We start from the raw sequence: 16,079 nt of genomic DNA on the forward strand, positions 1-16,079 counted from the left end.
TATTTTATGAGAAAATAAAAATAAAAAATAAACAAAATCCGCACATGTTCTCCACCTATTTAATATATTGGCACACCAAATCAAAAATATATCTCCACGGGGTGGGGCGAAGCCCGACGCACACCAAATGAAAAATATATTGCCACCGAGCGGGACGAAACCCCGCGCACACCAAGTTAAAAGAAAAAAAATTCCCGGTGTAGCACGGGCACTAATCTAGTATATATATATATATATATATATATATATTGTCCTTAAGGTTAGGTGTCAAACGGATGGGTAATGTTCCAATCACATCCAATCTGTGAGAATTGTAGGTTCTAAAAATCCACGTGCATCCAATCCGCCGAAAGACGAATCAAGCGTTCACACGTCAAAATTGGATTAAATTGATATTCGGGTGAACCCTAAAAATTCGAGCCACCAATTTGGGCGAGGAGTAGTGCAAGGCTGGTAATAGGGGTATCAATTTATTGAGGGTGTACCAATCCAAAAACAATAGCTATTTTGTCCTATATGTATTATAGTGCACTCCCAAATAATTTGGTACCCTATTAGCAACGTTGGAGTAGTGGGTTCCTAGCCGTTTTCCAAGTAAGATCATGTTACTGTCTCAAATTGCTACTGTCACGTTCTGATATGACCTGAACTTTATAGTTTATTCTTGGATGATTGGCGTTGTGCGTAGGACGCACGCCCACCCGTTGTTTGCTCTGTTAATGTTCTTTATGCTATGCTCTTGAGATTAAAGCGGGACCCAGATCTGGACTAATGTTAGGGGTTGTAGAATGAGCACTGCACTGCAGTTGAGAATAAAATCATTTCATAACTAAAGATAAAGATAAAGGGATTTTTGGGGAGAAACAAGAAAAGTACATGCATGAGTATACGGAATACTATCTCAAACTCTCAATCACCATCAAACCTGGTCAAACAAAAAATATTTGCACTTTAAAAGGAATATATATATATGAGCAATGATAGACGCATCCCATTTTGTACCGCCTTTTGCATCGAGAAATAATCGTGCGGCAGTTGGGGAAACTCTCGAGCATCGGGATTGGTGTGTGGCAATGTGGGTCCCGCACTCTATTTCTACTCGGTACAAAATGCGGGAGAACCCCTTGGGTGTGTTAATCATTTTTGTATATATATAGCTAGTAAACCATCCATTTGATGGTCATCCTAAATTAGATCTTCCATACCACCCAAAAATTCTAAGTTTTTTTCTTCTTATGACGCATTATGGGTTGCACGGATGCTGCAGTTTTGAAGTGGTGTCAGCGTTCCATGCATGTCGGACACGGGATGCATGTTGGACGCCGACACGACGCGTGTCTGACACACGAATATGCGTATCCTGCACGTATCTGGTTTGGACGCACCGATGACTCGAGTTTGTAGTGTTTCTTTTTTTCATTTTCATTTAAACTTCCTCCATTATTTTTATTATTATTATTAACTAAATGAAGAAATGCGAACACTTAGATCAATCATTTAGGTTTTTATTAAGATTTTGTAACATCACATATATCCTTGGTTGGGCATGTGTTGTTATTAAGAATGCATTTTAATTGTGTCATGTGTTTAATAGTGATTGATTGCTTGACCGTCGGTGTGTATAAACATACAATCTCTTTCTTTTCTTTTGAAATTTATATACACGTAGCGTCATTTTCTAATTTTTAGGATCAAAACACTTAACTTTGTGGTATAAATACATAATTGTATATATAAATAAAATATGTATATACGTGTCCGCGTCTTAGTTTTTTGAAAATTTTGTAATGTTCACGTCCGTGTCTATGCGTCCGTGCAACCGTCGCATTAACAAAAGAAGGTTCGTGACTCCATTTACATACTACTGGGTGTCGATTTTGTATTCCGATTTTCAAGTAGACGATGCCTATCCTTGATTGTGTTTCCCCTGCCACCCATTTTTTTCCGTCATGAAAAATAGCTAGGTTATGATGCCTTTTCAACCGATAGGACAAAACCCAGTTTATTCGGGATTCAGGAGGGAGCGCTCTGCTTCGAAACACAAACAAATTATAAAAAAAGAAAGAAAAAAGAAACACAAAGCTTAAAACCACAAAATAAGAAGAAAAAAAAATCACTTTTGTTACAGGGAGGGGGATGTTGGATCAAGGGAGTGGAAAAATCGGAGTCAACTCATCGTATACATCTGAGTCTAACATTTACACTGAGCAGGACAAATTTACCCTCGAGTATTTCTTCTAAAACTTTGGAGAAGAAACCCTAGAAATTCTTTCTCAAATCATCTGAAAACTTTGCCGGTACGATCGAACATAGTTTTTTCATCTAGGTCTTTCACCCCAGTTCTAATTGATTTCATTTTATTAATTTCTGATATACCTTTGCTTACTTTTGTCAACAACCTGATGACAAGCTAACTATGTTGTACTATATCATAGATTGAGTGATGAAGAAAATACGCTACAATACGAACTTGTCATAGTAACAAAAACAAAACCTCATCTATAATCAGTAAACCAAATTAAGTCTGAAACTTGTTATGATTCTTTTTTTTTTCTCGTTTACTGAAATATTAGTTTCTCGTTGTCCAGAATGAACGAGATTGTTAAGCTGGCATTCTGAATTTTTAGAAGTTCTCGTTTTCTTTAAATAACGTGAAATATTGGATGCTCGATTTCCAAGGTAAACGGGAATTGGGAAAATAGTTTTTTGGGAAGATGGAACACTGTTTTAGTATGGTAGCAATTTTGATAGTCATCTTAGTTTCTTAGAAGTGGAGGCGACTTACAAGGATTTCAACCATTAATCAAAAGGAAAATTGCGTACTCTTAAAGATTGAAGACTAAGTTTAAAGCACACAACTCGGTACACTGGCTTCATTTATATTTTCAATATTATTATTGCAGCTAGCTTGTGGCCACTTTGCAAGCTTATTCCAAGAGACCTGTGTCCTCCTAACTGGACGTTAGGAACTTTTTATGGAACTGCCAGCAAGAATCAAAATTTCTGATTGACAATAGATGTAAAGCTTTCCTTTTGTCGGACTATGTTTTATTCAAGAGAAAGAACAATAGAAAATTTGTAGACTGACCAACAATGTTACATCAAAGCAAGAAGTTGATATCGTAAATTTTCGAACTGAGTTTACTGAGGAAGTATTGGAAACCATGTCGTTTCTTGATTAAAAAACCTGAAAAAATCGATATTATTACTCAACATCTCTATCTACTTGCTCACTGATTTATTCAATTTATTTATAATGCTTCTTGTATATTGTGAATTCTTCTCGTCATCTTGCATTTTAGCTGAACTTGATTGTACTCATGTACGTATAGGTTGGTTGGCCTTGTGTATTCCATTGGCCAAGTGTGTATGCCTGCAAAAATGTGGCGTCTATGCCTTCTTAACATTCAGACTAAGTATGATTATTATAAGAGTATAACACTAAACAATCAAAACTGGAAGAAGGAAAATGGAAATTGAAACGTTATGATTCACCTGCAGGACCATCAATGAAATGGCAGTGAATATTGCATTTTCACCTTCTCTACGGCTATAGTGAAATGTTGCGTTTCACTGCCTCTTGTCTTGTAGAGAAATGTGGATTTCACGTTCCAAATTGTAAACGTGAATGCTTCATTTCTCTTCTACTGGTATCAAAGAACCGAGGTTTTACAGACAGATTTTTTCTTATTAAACTTACATAAAAATAAGAGAGAATCATGCTATAATCGATTGGGTTCCTGGGAGTCTATATTTCCAGCAAAGTCGGGTACATAGATTGACAAAATGTTTGGTTCGATTCTCTTCGCTTTGAATGGTTAAATGTTGAGAATTCAGCGTCATCTTTCCCAACATTCAAAATCTCTAATAAATTTACCAGTCATGAAGATATAGCTTCGGTGATAAAGTGTCAAAATGTTGAGGATTTTACATTAGATGAACCATAGATGATATTGAGTTTTAGGGCTTAATTTACGAGTATTGTTGGTCGTTGATAGTGATAATTTATTGAGCATCATCATGAATCATTGGGTTAGTACGAGTAACAAGTGGATAGACTTTAAAGGATATTTTGGTCCTGAAAATATTGGAATTTAACTCATTAGTGAATCAGTGAGTTGACTGCGAGTTTTCCACTCCCTTGATCCGAAAACCTCCTCCATATAACAAAAGTGAAAAAAATAAGAAGAAAAAAAACTCTTCTCTTACATGTTACTTTCAAGGTTTTTTAGTTACATATGACTACTTACGTAAGAATAATTTCCCAGGATTTTAAAAAAGATAAACACCTTCTTGCATGTTTTCTTTTCTTCTTTTTTGAATAAAAATAAACTCTTTTCTTATACGTTACTTTCAAGATTTTTTAGTTGCATATGGCTATCTATGTAAGAATAATTTCCAAGGGTTTTAAAGAAGATAAACACTAGGAAAACTGTAGATGCCATGCCCTCCACATTCTTAAATACAGTGGCATGATTTGACTTCCATGGGGAAACCAACTTCGAATTTCCTTTAAGATGACATTCTTTAGCAAGTGCGTTTTTATGCTCCGGGAAGAAACCAATTCCCAGAGGCTTGAGTTGATTCTATCACTATGCCGGGTATAGTGGGTGGACCTTTTTCTGAATAGAAAATTTCGCTAGAAAACAATGGATGGTGACACAGACTTGACCTCCAAAAAAAAGAAAGAAGGAGCGCAAATCCCCACCAACTGACGAACAAACTCCGTTCATCACTGTGAATCATCTGATGCGGATCTTTCAATTTCTTTCGATGTGACTGGATTCCATCTAAACTCTAGTAGCAGACTGACTGCAAACCAGGTAATGCAGTTTGCAAGCTAGATACCCGAAAGTGCTACAGGGACCCCAGATTTTGCCCCCACTATCTTGCACCACTATGTGGCAATCAGATCCACCAATGATTCCTCCCCACCAGGAAAAATAGGGAGGCCTGTTTTAAAGAATGAACCAATACTGTTTTGACACGTAAGCAGAGTGAAAACTTGGTGTATGAAACGGGGGGGGCTAGGAAGCATTTTCGATAAATACCTCTTACACTTCCTCTCTATATTCAATCAATCCATACACAGACAATAAAAGCAAGAAACAGAGAAGAAGGCAGTACAACAAGCACGGCGCAACAGTCAGAAGAAAAATTACTACCTTTTTGATTAGTGGAATAGATTATGTACAAGACTCGGTAATGGTGAGAAGTAAAAATGGGATAACAATTAGAACAAAAAGACCTCGAATGTTCACGAGAAGACAAATTTTACACCTCCCCATGATCACCGTGGACATAAATAAAGAATTAGGACCTACCACTACATACCTGTGTGATGCTTAAGGAGGAAAAATTATCAAAACAAATAAATAAATGAAAAGAATGTTTATTCTGATTTTCTATGCCATGGCTATTTATAGTTTAATTCTCAATCTCATCAATCGCAAACTTGAACGCCGATTTCCAATCAGTACTAGACAACTCATTAGAGAATACCCTACGAATCTTCGCCAGTTGGTCGGCATTTGCCTTGAGAAGCAATTCTTTTAATACAGAATGCAAATCAGCAACTGATGGATCAACTTCCATTTTTAACTTTTTATTATGGGGTTGTCTAGTCAAATCCTCATCGAGATTATTATTTATTGATTTCCCGTGAGAGTAAGTTGATCCTGCATTCTGCTTAACGATATCCAAGGCATAAAGACTTTTTTCGCTTGAATGCTGACTATCCAAGCCACAATAAGCATCAACACCTTCGGTAACCTGACAACAATTTCTAACTTAGTTAATCTGGATTTTGTTTTGTTTAAAAATGTATTTTCAAGAGTCCAGTTCTAACTATATGAGGGTATGGAACATGTCTGTCATTTGTGTTAACTAAGGTCATGGAATACGTATGTCCTTTAATGACTACTTCGGATGCCCAACAATGGCGATCCTCAAGTCAGATGCTAAATATCAGACTCGAATTGGAATCGGCGGCTCCAACAGTCTGGAATCCAATTGACCCAAGTCAGATTTCAGAAGCTGTGACAGCAAAGAATGAATGCCACCATAGTCTTTTAGAGAGAAGGATGTTCAATTTACCTTAACAATTTCTGGAGACAACAATCCAAACATTTCAAGACCATTGATGCTCCGGGGATCTTGCAATGAGGATGATGCACCTTGTCTACCTGAAGAATGATAATTTTGAATTTCTTTATTTAGTCTTTCTACTACCATTTCCCAGCACTTCTGCGCCGAGACATTAGTGAAAACCATATCTGGGTGGTGCTCTACTGTAACCTGAAAAAATGTGTAAAACTACCAAATATAAGTAATACTAGAATAATAAACACGGGGGCTAAGAAAAGAAAATTATAACCATAGATCTCAAGTATATTGCTGGTACGTTGTTTCTACTGTGGTAGTTCACACGCAGGTTTTATGTGTTCTTATCCTTATTCTTGGCACAGCACAAACTTTATAATATTAAATGGAATGACAATAGAAACTTAACCTTAAATAGTGGACCAAGGAGGCCAGCGTCCACAACTTCAGAAATATAGCTACACATTTTTGTTGGATCAACTACACTAAGGTAACTGACTCGGCTTTTAAATCCTGCCATGTCGAAACAAAAATATTAAACATGTTACAGCAAGTTTATACAAATATAAGAAAGGAAAAAGGAAAACACACACACAATATATATACATATAAATAAATAAATATGACCGACGGTCTGATAAAGGTAATTGTGCAACACACCTTTGGGAAATTTGATCAGGTTACTGGACCATTGCTTTCCAGATACCACAGTTCCATGATTTAGAGGCTCAACATTCAACTTCTGTGCCTCGCATATTTGATCAGTCGGACAAACTTCTATGTTTGAATTGGATCTTTTGTTCTCGGCTCTTCCAGAGCTAGTTGATGCAACAGGAGAACATGGATGTGAAACTCTTACAAGGTCAACTCCGAACAGCTTAGGACCATTAGATGTACAAGGATGCATTTCGTCCATTGCACATTGAGTTGACTGATCGAAGTGAGAAACCGCAGATTCACAATAAGAACTTAAATTCTCTCGGATAAGCTGACCCTTAGTTTGTTCTTTATTGTCAAGGCTCATAGTTTCAGGCTCTACAGCTTCATCAGAACATCGACGAACTTTTTCTTTTTTAATGCTTGATGTGTAACTGTCGGCCACAGAAATGGTAGAGGCTTTTCTAATGCAAATATCGTGTACTTCTGGTCCCTTTGATTCACAATCATCAGACACACTCTGGAAATTCAAATCAAAGCATCGGTCTGATCCCATACCTTTAACATCAACTTTATTTTCTGAGTGAATTACATCCTTGGAACAACTGTCAGACTTGCAAAGGTCATTCATGTTTGGGATTTCTTCTCTCGGTTTGGAACAAGATTGCTTTTCCGTTCTGTTAGTATACTCGAACTTGGATATCTCATTCCCTGGATCCAGCTTTTGGACATCAGCTGCTGTGTCCTCCGACACCCAACGCCGCAAGGATTCTAAGTTTCCTTCCAAAGCTTCAACTAGGGTGTTTAGTTCATCCATATCATAGCGAAAAATGAAAAATCTCCGGCCTGGTTCACATGAACATAAAACTTTTGCATGTTTTAGGCATGAAAAGCGGTCAGATGAACATTTGCAACCACAAGCAGAGAGGTGCAAATCATAGAAGCATGAAAAACACTCTCTCTCCTTGGTGAAATCAAAGTCACTGTCCATCCTCCGCGTTCGTGAAATAATTGGAAGATCATCTCTTCTTTCCTGCTCCATTTGTACACGGGTCTGAAAATAAATGTCACATGTAATCAGGTTTCAAGTTAAAAGAAAACCCACGTCCCAAAATAATACAGATAAAGAAAACATTTACCTTGATTGCTGCAGTAAGTATCCCATCCTTCCCACAAACACGTTTCCAACTAAAATTTCTTGGTGTTTTCTTTCCAAGGATTAAGAGCTCCTGGAGAGCACAAACAGCTTCCCTAGCTGCCCCAAGAAGCAACTTATCATGGGATATAGATGTCTTTCGACACTGATCACTGTACAGCTCTACTGCACTTTGTCCATGTGGTAACCAGTCAACTGGAGCAACGTTCACAGCCTCAGCACAATTAAATCCACAATTGAAACCAGAGTGGTATGCCTTAGGGAAAGTCAGAACAAACTCTCCAGAACGCTGAACAACTCGGTAGACAGGAACACCCTCAGATTTTAGAACCGATGGAGATAACTGGGTGACCTGTTCGAGGCAAGGAACAAAGTCGATGCATGAAATCAAATATGAAGCAGCAGAAGAAAGTGAACGAATGGCTTGACCTAAACTAGGATGGAAGAAAACCATACTAAGGTGAAAAAAATGGAACTACAGAATGTAGACTGGTCCATGAAGAAAAAAGAACTGATTGAACAGCACCATATTTTCATTATAAAGTTCCTTGATTGATCTAATGTTTTTCCTAAATGAGATATTTCAAACTAAAAATTCAAACTAAAACTGCCAATATATACAGCCTTGTACCTACCTTATAGTATCCTAGTGCAACAACTTAAAGTTGAGGCAGTCCTGTCTTAGAAAAGCATAAGCATAAATTCCCTATTCGAACCTTTTTGGGTCCTCCTAATCAGTGTTTCATATCACACAGGTCATTATACTGCCTTAACAACAGAAGCCATATTCCTTATGGTGTGACATTTCAAAAATGTTCTGCCTTTGAGTCTATAAGAACTCTAAGAACTGATTGCAAATATTCCTTTAGTTTCCTTTCTTTTATCATTAAGGTTATAACCTTTTTCCTGATAAAAAAAGAATAATAGCACTAGTTCTCTAAATTTTTATACTTCAATTAATGACCAGAAGTGCAGCATTCACATACCAATTCATGAAGTAAATCTGGTTGTTCTGCAAACAGATCAGGTAGATGTTTTCTCATAGCATCCTCCAATTCAGAAGCATGAGTTCCAGGGACTCCATACCAAATCTTAGGTTCACCCATATGCAAATAATTTAGCGAGTAAAGGTGGTGATCCTCGACATGCTGTTTAACACCATAGAACACATATGTTCATTATTTTAAGTTCTATAAAAGCACTAAAATTCATCATACTAATTCCACAAAGCTTACCCAACAAAATGATGAGAAACACATGCCAATATACAGCCATGGAACTAGAACCCCAGATATGTCTTCTCCTTCGAAACAAAGTACTGAACCTGGTAGCCGCGGAAAGTTATTTAGGTTCCACCCAGACAACACATACTGGTCTGTATTGTTTTCAGTAATCAAGGACGATAATTTAGGAAATCCACTTCCAAAAACCCCAGTTTCCAGATCAGCTCCGTAATGAACCTGAAATTGTATGTATTAAGCATAACACGCAAATTCCAAGAAATTGAAAACTAAAATATAATATCTCCTCGTACCTCAACTTCATCTGTTGGTTTCTCAACTATTCGCCAATATTCACCTTCTATCTCTTCTACCGATGGCACCGAACATTTGTTAAGTTCATCACCGGAGTAGTTTATATTATCTTCAATATACATTGTCCCGAAATACTTTTCTCTAAAATTATTGGCATATTCCTGAAAACTGCTCAGACTGAAATCTGAACCCGAATGAAATCCAAACTTCTCATCTGTGTCAGAGGCAGCACAGTCATTGCTCTCAAAACTTTCTGTTTTGGGACGCCTCCTGCTCGATCCCATCTTTGAGCGCCTCTTTCTCTTCCTTTTTCGGTGGCTACGATTTCGGGATTTCTTGCTCATGGACTCCCTGTTTTGAAGCTTGTCGACTTGTTGAATCCGAGTACCAAACTTAGCTTGCTCCCATATACCTTTTTCTCTTAAAGGACAAGGTGGCTGCCAGGAAGGAGGAGGTACGACACGGCATATTCCATATGGTTCTGCCTTCTCACGAATTTTTGCAATGTAACTTAGTGTGTCCTCAAATTCCTACCGGTTGTAACATCACATGAACAACAATTTGATTATTTTATTTTATTTTTCTACAGATTACCATCACCTCTACATAGATGTTAACGAACTACTGGTGTAACATTTAGCAACATACCTCATCATTAGGATAAAATACAGGAGCTTCATCAATCATGGGTCTGCATGATCCATTTGGGTTCCACCTAACAGAAACCTGTTTTAACAAATCAAATGAAGGCTTATTTTAGTCGATTAGACACTCAAAAGTTTGAAATTTACGGTTCAGAATAATCCCAAGGGATATAATGGATGGTAAAATAAATCTGCAGCTTATAAAAATAAACCGGCAGCTTATAAAACAAAATACACTTATGCAAGCAAATCTACAAAAATGTGTGCATGCGCCTGTGTGTAGAGCTACAAATGCAGTATGATAGCAATTTAACAACCTTCGCACCCTATCCAAGTGTCTCCATAGATCTTACCGTTTTACCTTGGAACCTTTGTTGGACTTCACAATTTGCCCTCACGTACCCAAGTCAATTATAAATACAATTTAACATCTAGCAAAAGGTTAAGCCATAATGTATACCTTCTGGGATTCCTGACTACCTGAGCATTCAGAGGTGCCATCATTTTGCCGATCATGTCTTTCATTACCATCCTGTAAGAAAGATATGATTAGAAGAAGAAAAAATTATATGAACAGCAGAAAGGTAACAACATATTTCATAACTAAATTAGAACTCCAGGGGAAAGACAATTGAAATTACAGTCATGAATTATATGTGCTGTGAGCATATGAATGGTGTCAACAAGTGGAGAAGAAAAGGTGATTTCCAATAGGATACAATTTGGGATCACCTCAACCTCAATTAAAAATACTTGCACCCAACAACAATTGAGGGAAATAACGAAAGCATGGTTTGAAGTAGGAATAAGATGACAAATAGAAACCAGTGTATACAACATAACTGTCCATTATAAACTAAGAATGAGGAAGTCATGTAAGACGAAAAGCAGATCAACCTCCACGGACTTCCCACCATCAGATTCCTCTCCAGGACATAATATATTATTTCTACGTTTGCGAGAGCGTTTATCCTTCTTTTTCTCACCACTGATACTATCCGTGTCCATTTTTAATGGTTGCTGGTTAATTATAGCTGCCATGACATGACCGCCTGAAAGTAATGCAGTAGAGGCAAGTTCACTTTTAATGGCAGTGTGCATTTCTGACGGAGAGCTTCCATAAGTCAAGGATGATGTGTGTTCTTCATGAATTGATTGTACACATTTTGCGGCCATTAATATCTGAGTCCACACATAAAGAAAATGTTAAAGATACTGAAACTTATTATTTATTTATTTTAATCAGTGATACTGAAACTAATTATTGAGAATAAAAAGAAAAATAGCTCCACTATTTAGCAAATTGACAATCTTGTCTGAAAATAATTTACAACTGAACCTAGAGAAACAAAAATACATATGAGATAATAATATGAAGCCAATACGTGAAATACCTAATCCTTACAGAAAGGTCACAAGTATAGCGATGAAAAAGAAATATCAAATCAAGTTATTCATCATGTTAATTAACACAACAAAAGAACAAGAAACCCTGATCCTTCTAGAAAGCTCAAAAGTAGAGGAAATACCAAATCTAGTTGTTCATCATGCTAATAAAACTATACCGACCCATGTTTCAGATTCTTCTTTTTTAGGGAACAATATTATTTGATTATAGAAACAACAGATTAACCCAAAAAGTAAGTTGTAAAATTTTCCGTTGTCTGCAACTAAACAAATATATCATAATTGATCTAACAATACAACGATATTACCTAAAATTCTCCAAATAATATATCATACAAATTGATAAACAAGATTATATCATCAGGTACGGAGGACGGAAACGCAATCCCATTGATGAGAATCTTAATGCAATGGTTTCATGGACCAAAAGATCAAGAAATCACAGATCTTCAATTAACAAAAAAAAATGTTTGCTTTTAAACAAAACATATTTTCAAAGGCAGAAACCAAATTCACCAAACATACAAGAATCAACAACTACCATACATATATATAATATATATATAAAATTACCCTTGAAATCCAAAAAAGGAATGATTTTTACACCAAAAATTAAATCTGGCTATACAAATTCAGTTAATAAGCTTTTGAGAATCTGAATTCTATAGAAACTCTATAGATACAGAGTAATCCCACAGATTCAAGGATTCTATCATACTAAATTCAACCAATACTCAATCAATGTTAAACATGAACAAGAAAAAAAACACATCACATATAGACAAAATCACAACAAAAGAATAAAAACAAACTCATCATATTACGAAAAAGAGATTTATACCATAATTGATTAAGATCCAAGATAATTAAATCCAAAGTACTTATTTTCTCAATTAATTATTAATCTAATAAAGACAGAGTAAACATACTCCAATTTTTAAAAAGCATTAAAAATAAACAAATAAAATTATACCTTAAAAACAGCTAAAGATCAAAACTGAACAATGCGTGTTATTATGTTATTATGGTGTTTTACTTCGATCTCCCTTTTGTTCCTGTTTGTCTCCGTCTCTAACTATGCCTAGAACAGATATTTTTACTTTTTAGTCCTTGGAATATTTTTGATATTATAAAACAGTGTCAATATATTCTTATGTTATGTTTTGTGGTGCAATATGCATGATTTCTAAGGGAGTCAGAGTCATGATCAGGAGGATACCTTGTGACACAAGGATTGTTATATTCTAGGAAACTTACAGAAGTTTTTGATCTCTTATTTGATGAAGTCGTAACTTTTCATGTCCTCGAGACTCTCCTGATTTCAAGGGTGTTCTAATGCCGTAGAAAGATAAAGCCCATGGAATCATGGTGTAAGGTCCCAAAAAATTAATTATAGGCCCAAAATATTTTTTCAGAAATTAGGCGCAGGTCCAAAAAAGATAATATTTTCATTGTCAGACCCACAATTAATTTTTAGTTCCGTGACACCCATAATTATATGAAATTATTAACAATGTCTGTCTAACGGATTATGCATACGCATGACGGGTTATGTATCGGGGGTATAATTGGCAACGCAATTTGGATATAACATATCTAAAAATCCGCGCCTTAGAATTTTACAAATTTTATATCGTTGGAAATCTTTTTAAGAGAGCTACGCAACGAGTACAAATATCAAATTTTTGTTTTTCATGAAAAAATCGGAGGTGATCATCATTTTAGGCAAAATTTTCAAAAACTTGATACATAACCATTATGCAGCCACCAAAAAAGATGCATAACACATTCTGCAGACGCATAACGAATTATGCATCCATTTTCTCCACTGCTTAACAAATTATGCATCTGCATAACAAAGTTATGCATCTATAACAAGCTATGTAGCCATTGTATTAGTGGTACATAAAAAATAGATGCATAATGCATTATGCATCTATTTTCTCGATGCATAAAAGATTGTGCAACAATTTTCTCGATGCATAATGCATTATGCAGCCGTATTTTCGGATGCATAACAGGTTATGCATCTATTTTCGCGATTGCATAACATGTTATGCAGATATTATTGTAGGTGCATGACAAGTTATGCAGTCTTTGTTTTTGTTGGTTTTAATAGTGACAAAAAAGTTGATGCGTAACGTGTTATGCAATCGTTTTCTGGATTGCATAACAAGTTATGCAACAAATTTTGTAGATGCATAACAGGTTATGCAACCGTTTTTTGGACTGCATAACAAGTTCTACAACCGTTTTTCATAGCTGCATGACAGATTATTCAACTTTTCAACATGTTTTGGTGCAACTCAACTGCATAACAAGTTATACAAAATCATGTTCTCCTTAATTTGAAAATTGAAAGGAAGCTGAGGCTGATGTGAAGAAGAGGGCTGGTGAAGCAGAATTCAGTATGCTACAACTTCTTTCTCTCCATCTCGGCTGCATCCATCTCCCAACTCCGACCACAACAAACCATGGCATCAGTTCTATTCGTCTGAGCTCAGTCTCGGCACTATTCCCCGTCATCCATCACCGATCAATCAATCCACTCGAGACCAATTCATACTGTTTGCTTCTCAAACATAACCTTCGAACCAGTTCACAAATCAAATCCATTTTGCACTCCTTTACTCAATATCCATTAATCTCTCACAAAGTGCAGGAACAACATCAACTCTAGCAAGTAATACAGATATCCCCGGGAAAACATCAACTAAATAAGTAATGCCCTAATTGAATACAACATAATGTCTGGATTACTTTCATGTCTAGATAACCTAACAAAAGAGGCGACAAAGCAGCTGCCGTATTACCAGAATCGAACTTTCAGTAAGAGACGATAATTGTGCAGAAACATCAGTATTCTCATCACTCAAACTCTTCAAAACCATCTGAAATTTCTCTTGATCACTAGGATTTCTTCTGTCAGTATATTCCTGATAAACCCTTTTTTTTCACTCAATTCATCATTCCCACCACCACCATCAGAATAATCCTCCTCATCATAATCTTCTGATCTACAAGAAATCGATGTCGTTGCTGACGTCGTTGCCGGTGCAGTTGATTCCACTTTCGTTTTTGCTTCCTCCATCATTGTATCTTCATCTTCCCCATGTTGTTAATTACTAGTTGTTGAACCCATGAAGATTTGAATTGAATCTAATTTTGATGGTGTCTACTCATTCAGATCAAATTCATGGGAAGCGCAATATATTCCTTACGAATTTTCCCCTGAAACACCACCAGAAACCCTAACTTCTGATTCTTCATAATAACCAACAACCCCTCAATCTGAGTTGAACCCATCTTCGTCCATACTCAAATACAGAGTATCTTCAGAAATCTGTTCAACCCCTTCTTCAAATCATCAGAGATAATCAATCTCAAAACCCAAACCATACTCTGTATTTTTGAACCCATTGGAATGGGTTTGTAAAGTATTATTCATCGAGAGCAAATCTACAATCAAAACTCGTTTGAACCAAGGTTTTGTAATGAAATCAAAACCAAAGATAGATATAGAACAGGAGAATGGACTGTTAAAAAACGAGAAACAAAATTCTAAAAATTCTGGCTTTCGTAGAAATTTTATCCCAAAAAATGGGTGCGCGCGTGAAGATTTCTGTCCGTGGGTTTGACGGTGAAGAAAAATCTGAAAATGGGTTTCCCTGTAGTTTTCACTTTTGGTTTCTGTAACATCCATAATTACGTTGAATTATAAAAAATGTGTGCATAACAGGTTATCCATTCTATTTTCTTTAGAGATATAATTGCCAAGCAAACTAGGAGAAAACATATCTAAAATATTGTGTCTTGGAATTTTACAAATTTTATCTCCTTGGAAAGTTTTTAAAGAGATTTACACACCGAGTAACAATACCAAATTTAATTTTTGTGGGAATGTTATTTATGCCCCTAGTATCCATGGGCTTTGCGCGAACACCCTTCAGGGGTATCTTTCCAATGGGCTGAATATCCATAAACGTCTTAAAGTCCGGTTTTAACCTCCACAACATTTATTATGTCGGATATTAAATAGCTTTCGATTTATTCTGTTTTCTCGAAGAAAAAAAACGGAGAGAAAATTTTCAGAGAGTAGTGGCAGAGAGAGCTCGGATCAGAGAGAGCTGAGAACCGAATCTTCATTGAATCTCCATTTAATTAATCGAGATTAATATTGATTAAACATGCAGTTTATTCTCCATTGAACCTTGAATCTAGTTTGAATCAATCGAAATCAGTGAAGGAGTTTCAGAGTCAGACTTGGCTTATTCTCCATTGAAGAAGAAGTTTCTGATAATTGTTCTTCAATTCAACTGAAATCAGAGTTGTTTGCATATTCGAATCAGTGAATCTGAAGATCTACTTCAGTTTTCTATTGCATCATCAATTATTTGAGTCTGAAGATTTACTTCAGTAAGCTTCTTTCATTATTTGAGTTTGATTGAATCATCGATTGCAGAGGTCTACTTCAGTAAACAACGATTTTGATTTCTTATCATTATTCAAGTTCAATCTCGCTAACAGGTAAGATTTACTTTTTTTGCTATAATCTTTCTTTTGTTTTAACATTTTGTT

The 16,079-nt window shown here is 36.0% G+C and overlaps 1 protein-coding gene across 4 annotated transcripts; it reads right to left on the reverse strand.

The window, feature by feature from the left end:
* Positions 1 to 5,149: 5,149 nt before the first annotated feature.
* Positions 5,150 to 12,739, reverse strand: LOC113287227 (lysine-specific demethylase JMJ18-like). Of its 4 annotated transcripts, none has more exons than XM_026535912.1 (12): positions 12,721 to 12,739; positions 10,992 to 11,276; positions 10,555 to 10,626; positions 10,099 to 10,176; positions 9,450 to 9,980; positions 9,151 to 9,375; positions 8,902 to 9,063; positions 7,899 to 8,267; positions 6,763 to 7,813; positions 6,512 to 6,615; positions 6,097 to 6,297; positions 5,150 to 5,772 (listed from the first exon to the last, which is right to left on the reverse strand). In XM_026535912.1, the coding sequence occupies exons 2-12, from the start codon at positions 11,268 to 11,270 to the stop codon at positions 5,428 to 5,430; spliced, it is 3,417 nt and encodes a 1,138-aa protein (XP_026391697.1). In that variant the 5' UTR covers positions 11,271 to 11,276; positions 12,721 to 12,739; the 3' UTR covers positions 5,150 to 5,427. The 4 variants fall into 4 exon arrangements, with proteins under 4 accessions (XP_026391697.1, XP_026391696.1, XP_026391695.1 ...); XM_026535911.1 differs by lacking the exon at positions 12,721 to 12,739 and adding an exon at positions 12,475 to 12,626; XM_026535910.1 differs by lacking the exon at positions 12,721 to 12,739 and adding an exon at positions 12,343 to 12,360.
* Positions 12,740 to 16,079: the final 3,340 nt, after the last annotated feature.

The sequence above is a fragment of the Papaver somniferum genome, chromosome 6 (assembly GCF_003573695.1).
Source record: "Papaver somniferum cultivar HN1 chromosome 6, ASM357369v1, whole genome shotgun sequence".
NCBI classification, from domain to species: Eukaryota; Viridiplantae; Streptophyta; class Magnoliopsida; order Ranunculales; family Papaveraceae; genus Papaver; species Papaver somniferum.

Excerpts from the sequence above, each read along its gene's own strand:
- LOC113287227 (XM_026535910.1), bottom strand. Across the intron at positions 10,177-10,554 it reads GTAGTCAGGAATCCCAGAAG|GTTTCTGTTAGGTGGAACCC; the intron begins GTATACATTATG and ends TTGTTAAAACAG. Across the intron at positions 9,376-9,449 it reads AACCAACAGATGAAGTTGAG|GTTCATTACGGAGCTGATCT; the intron begins GTACGAGGAGAT and ends ATACAATTTCAG.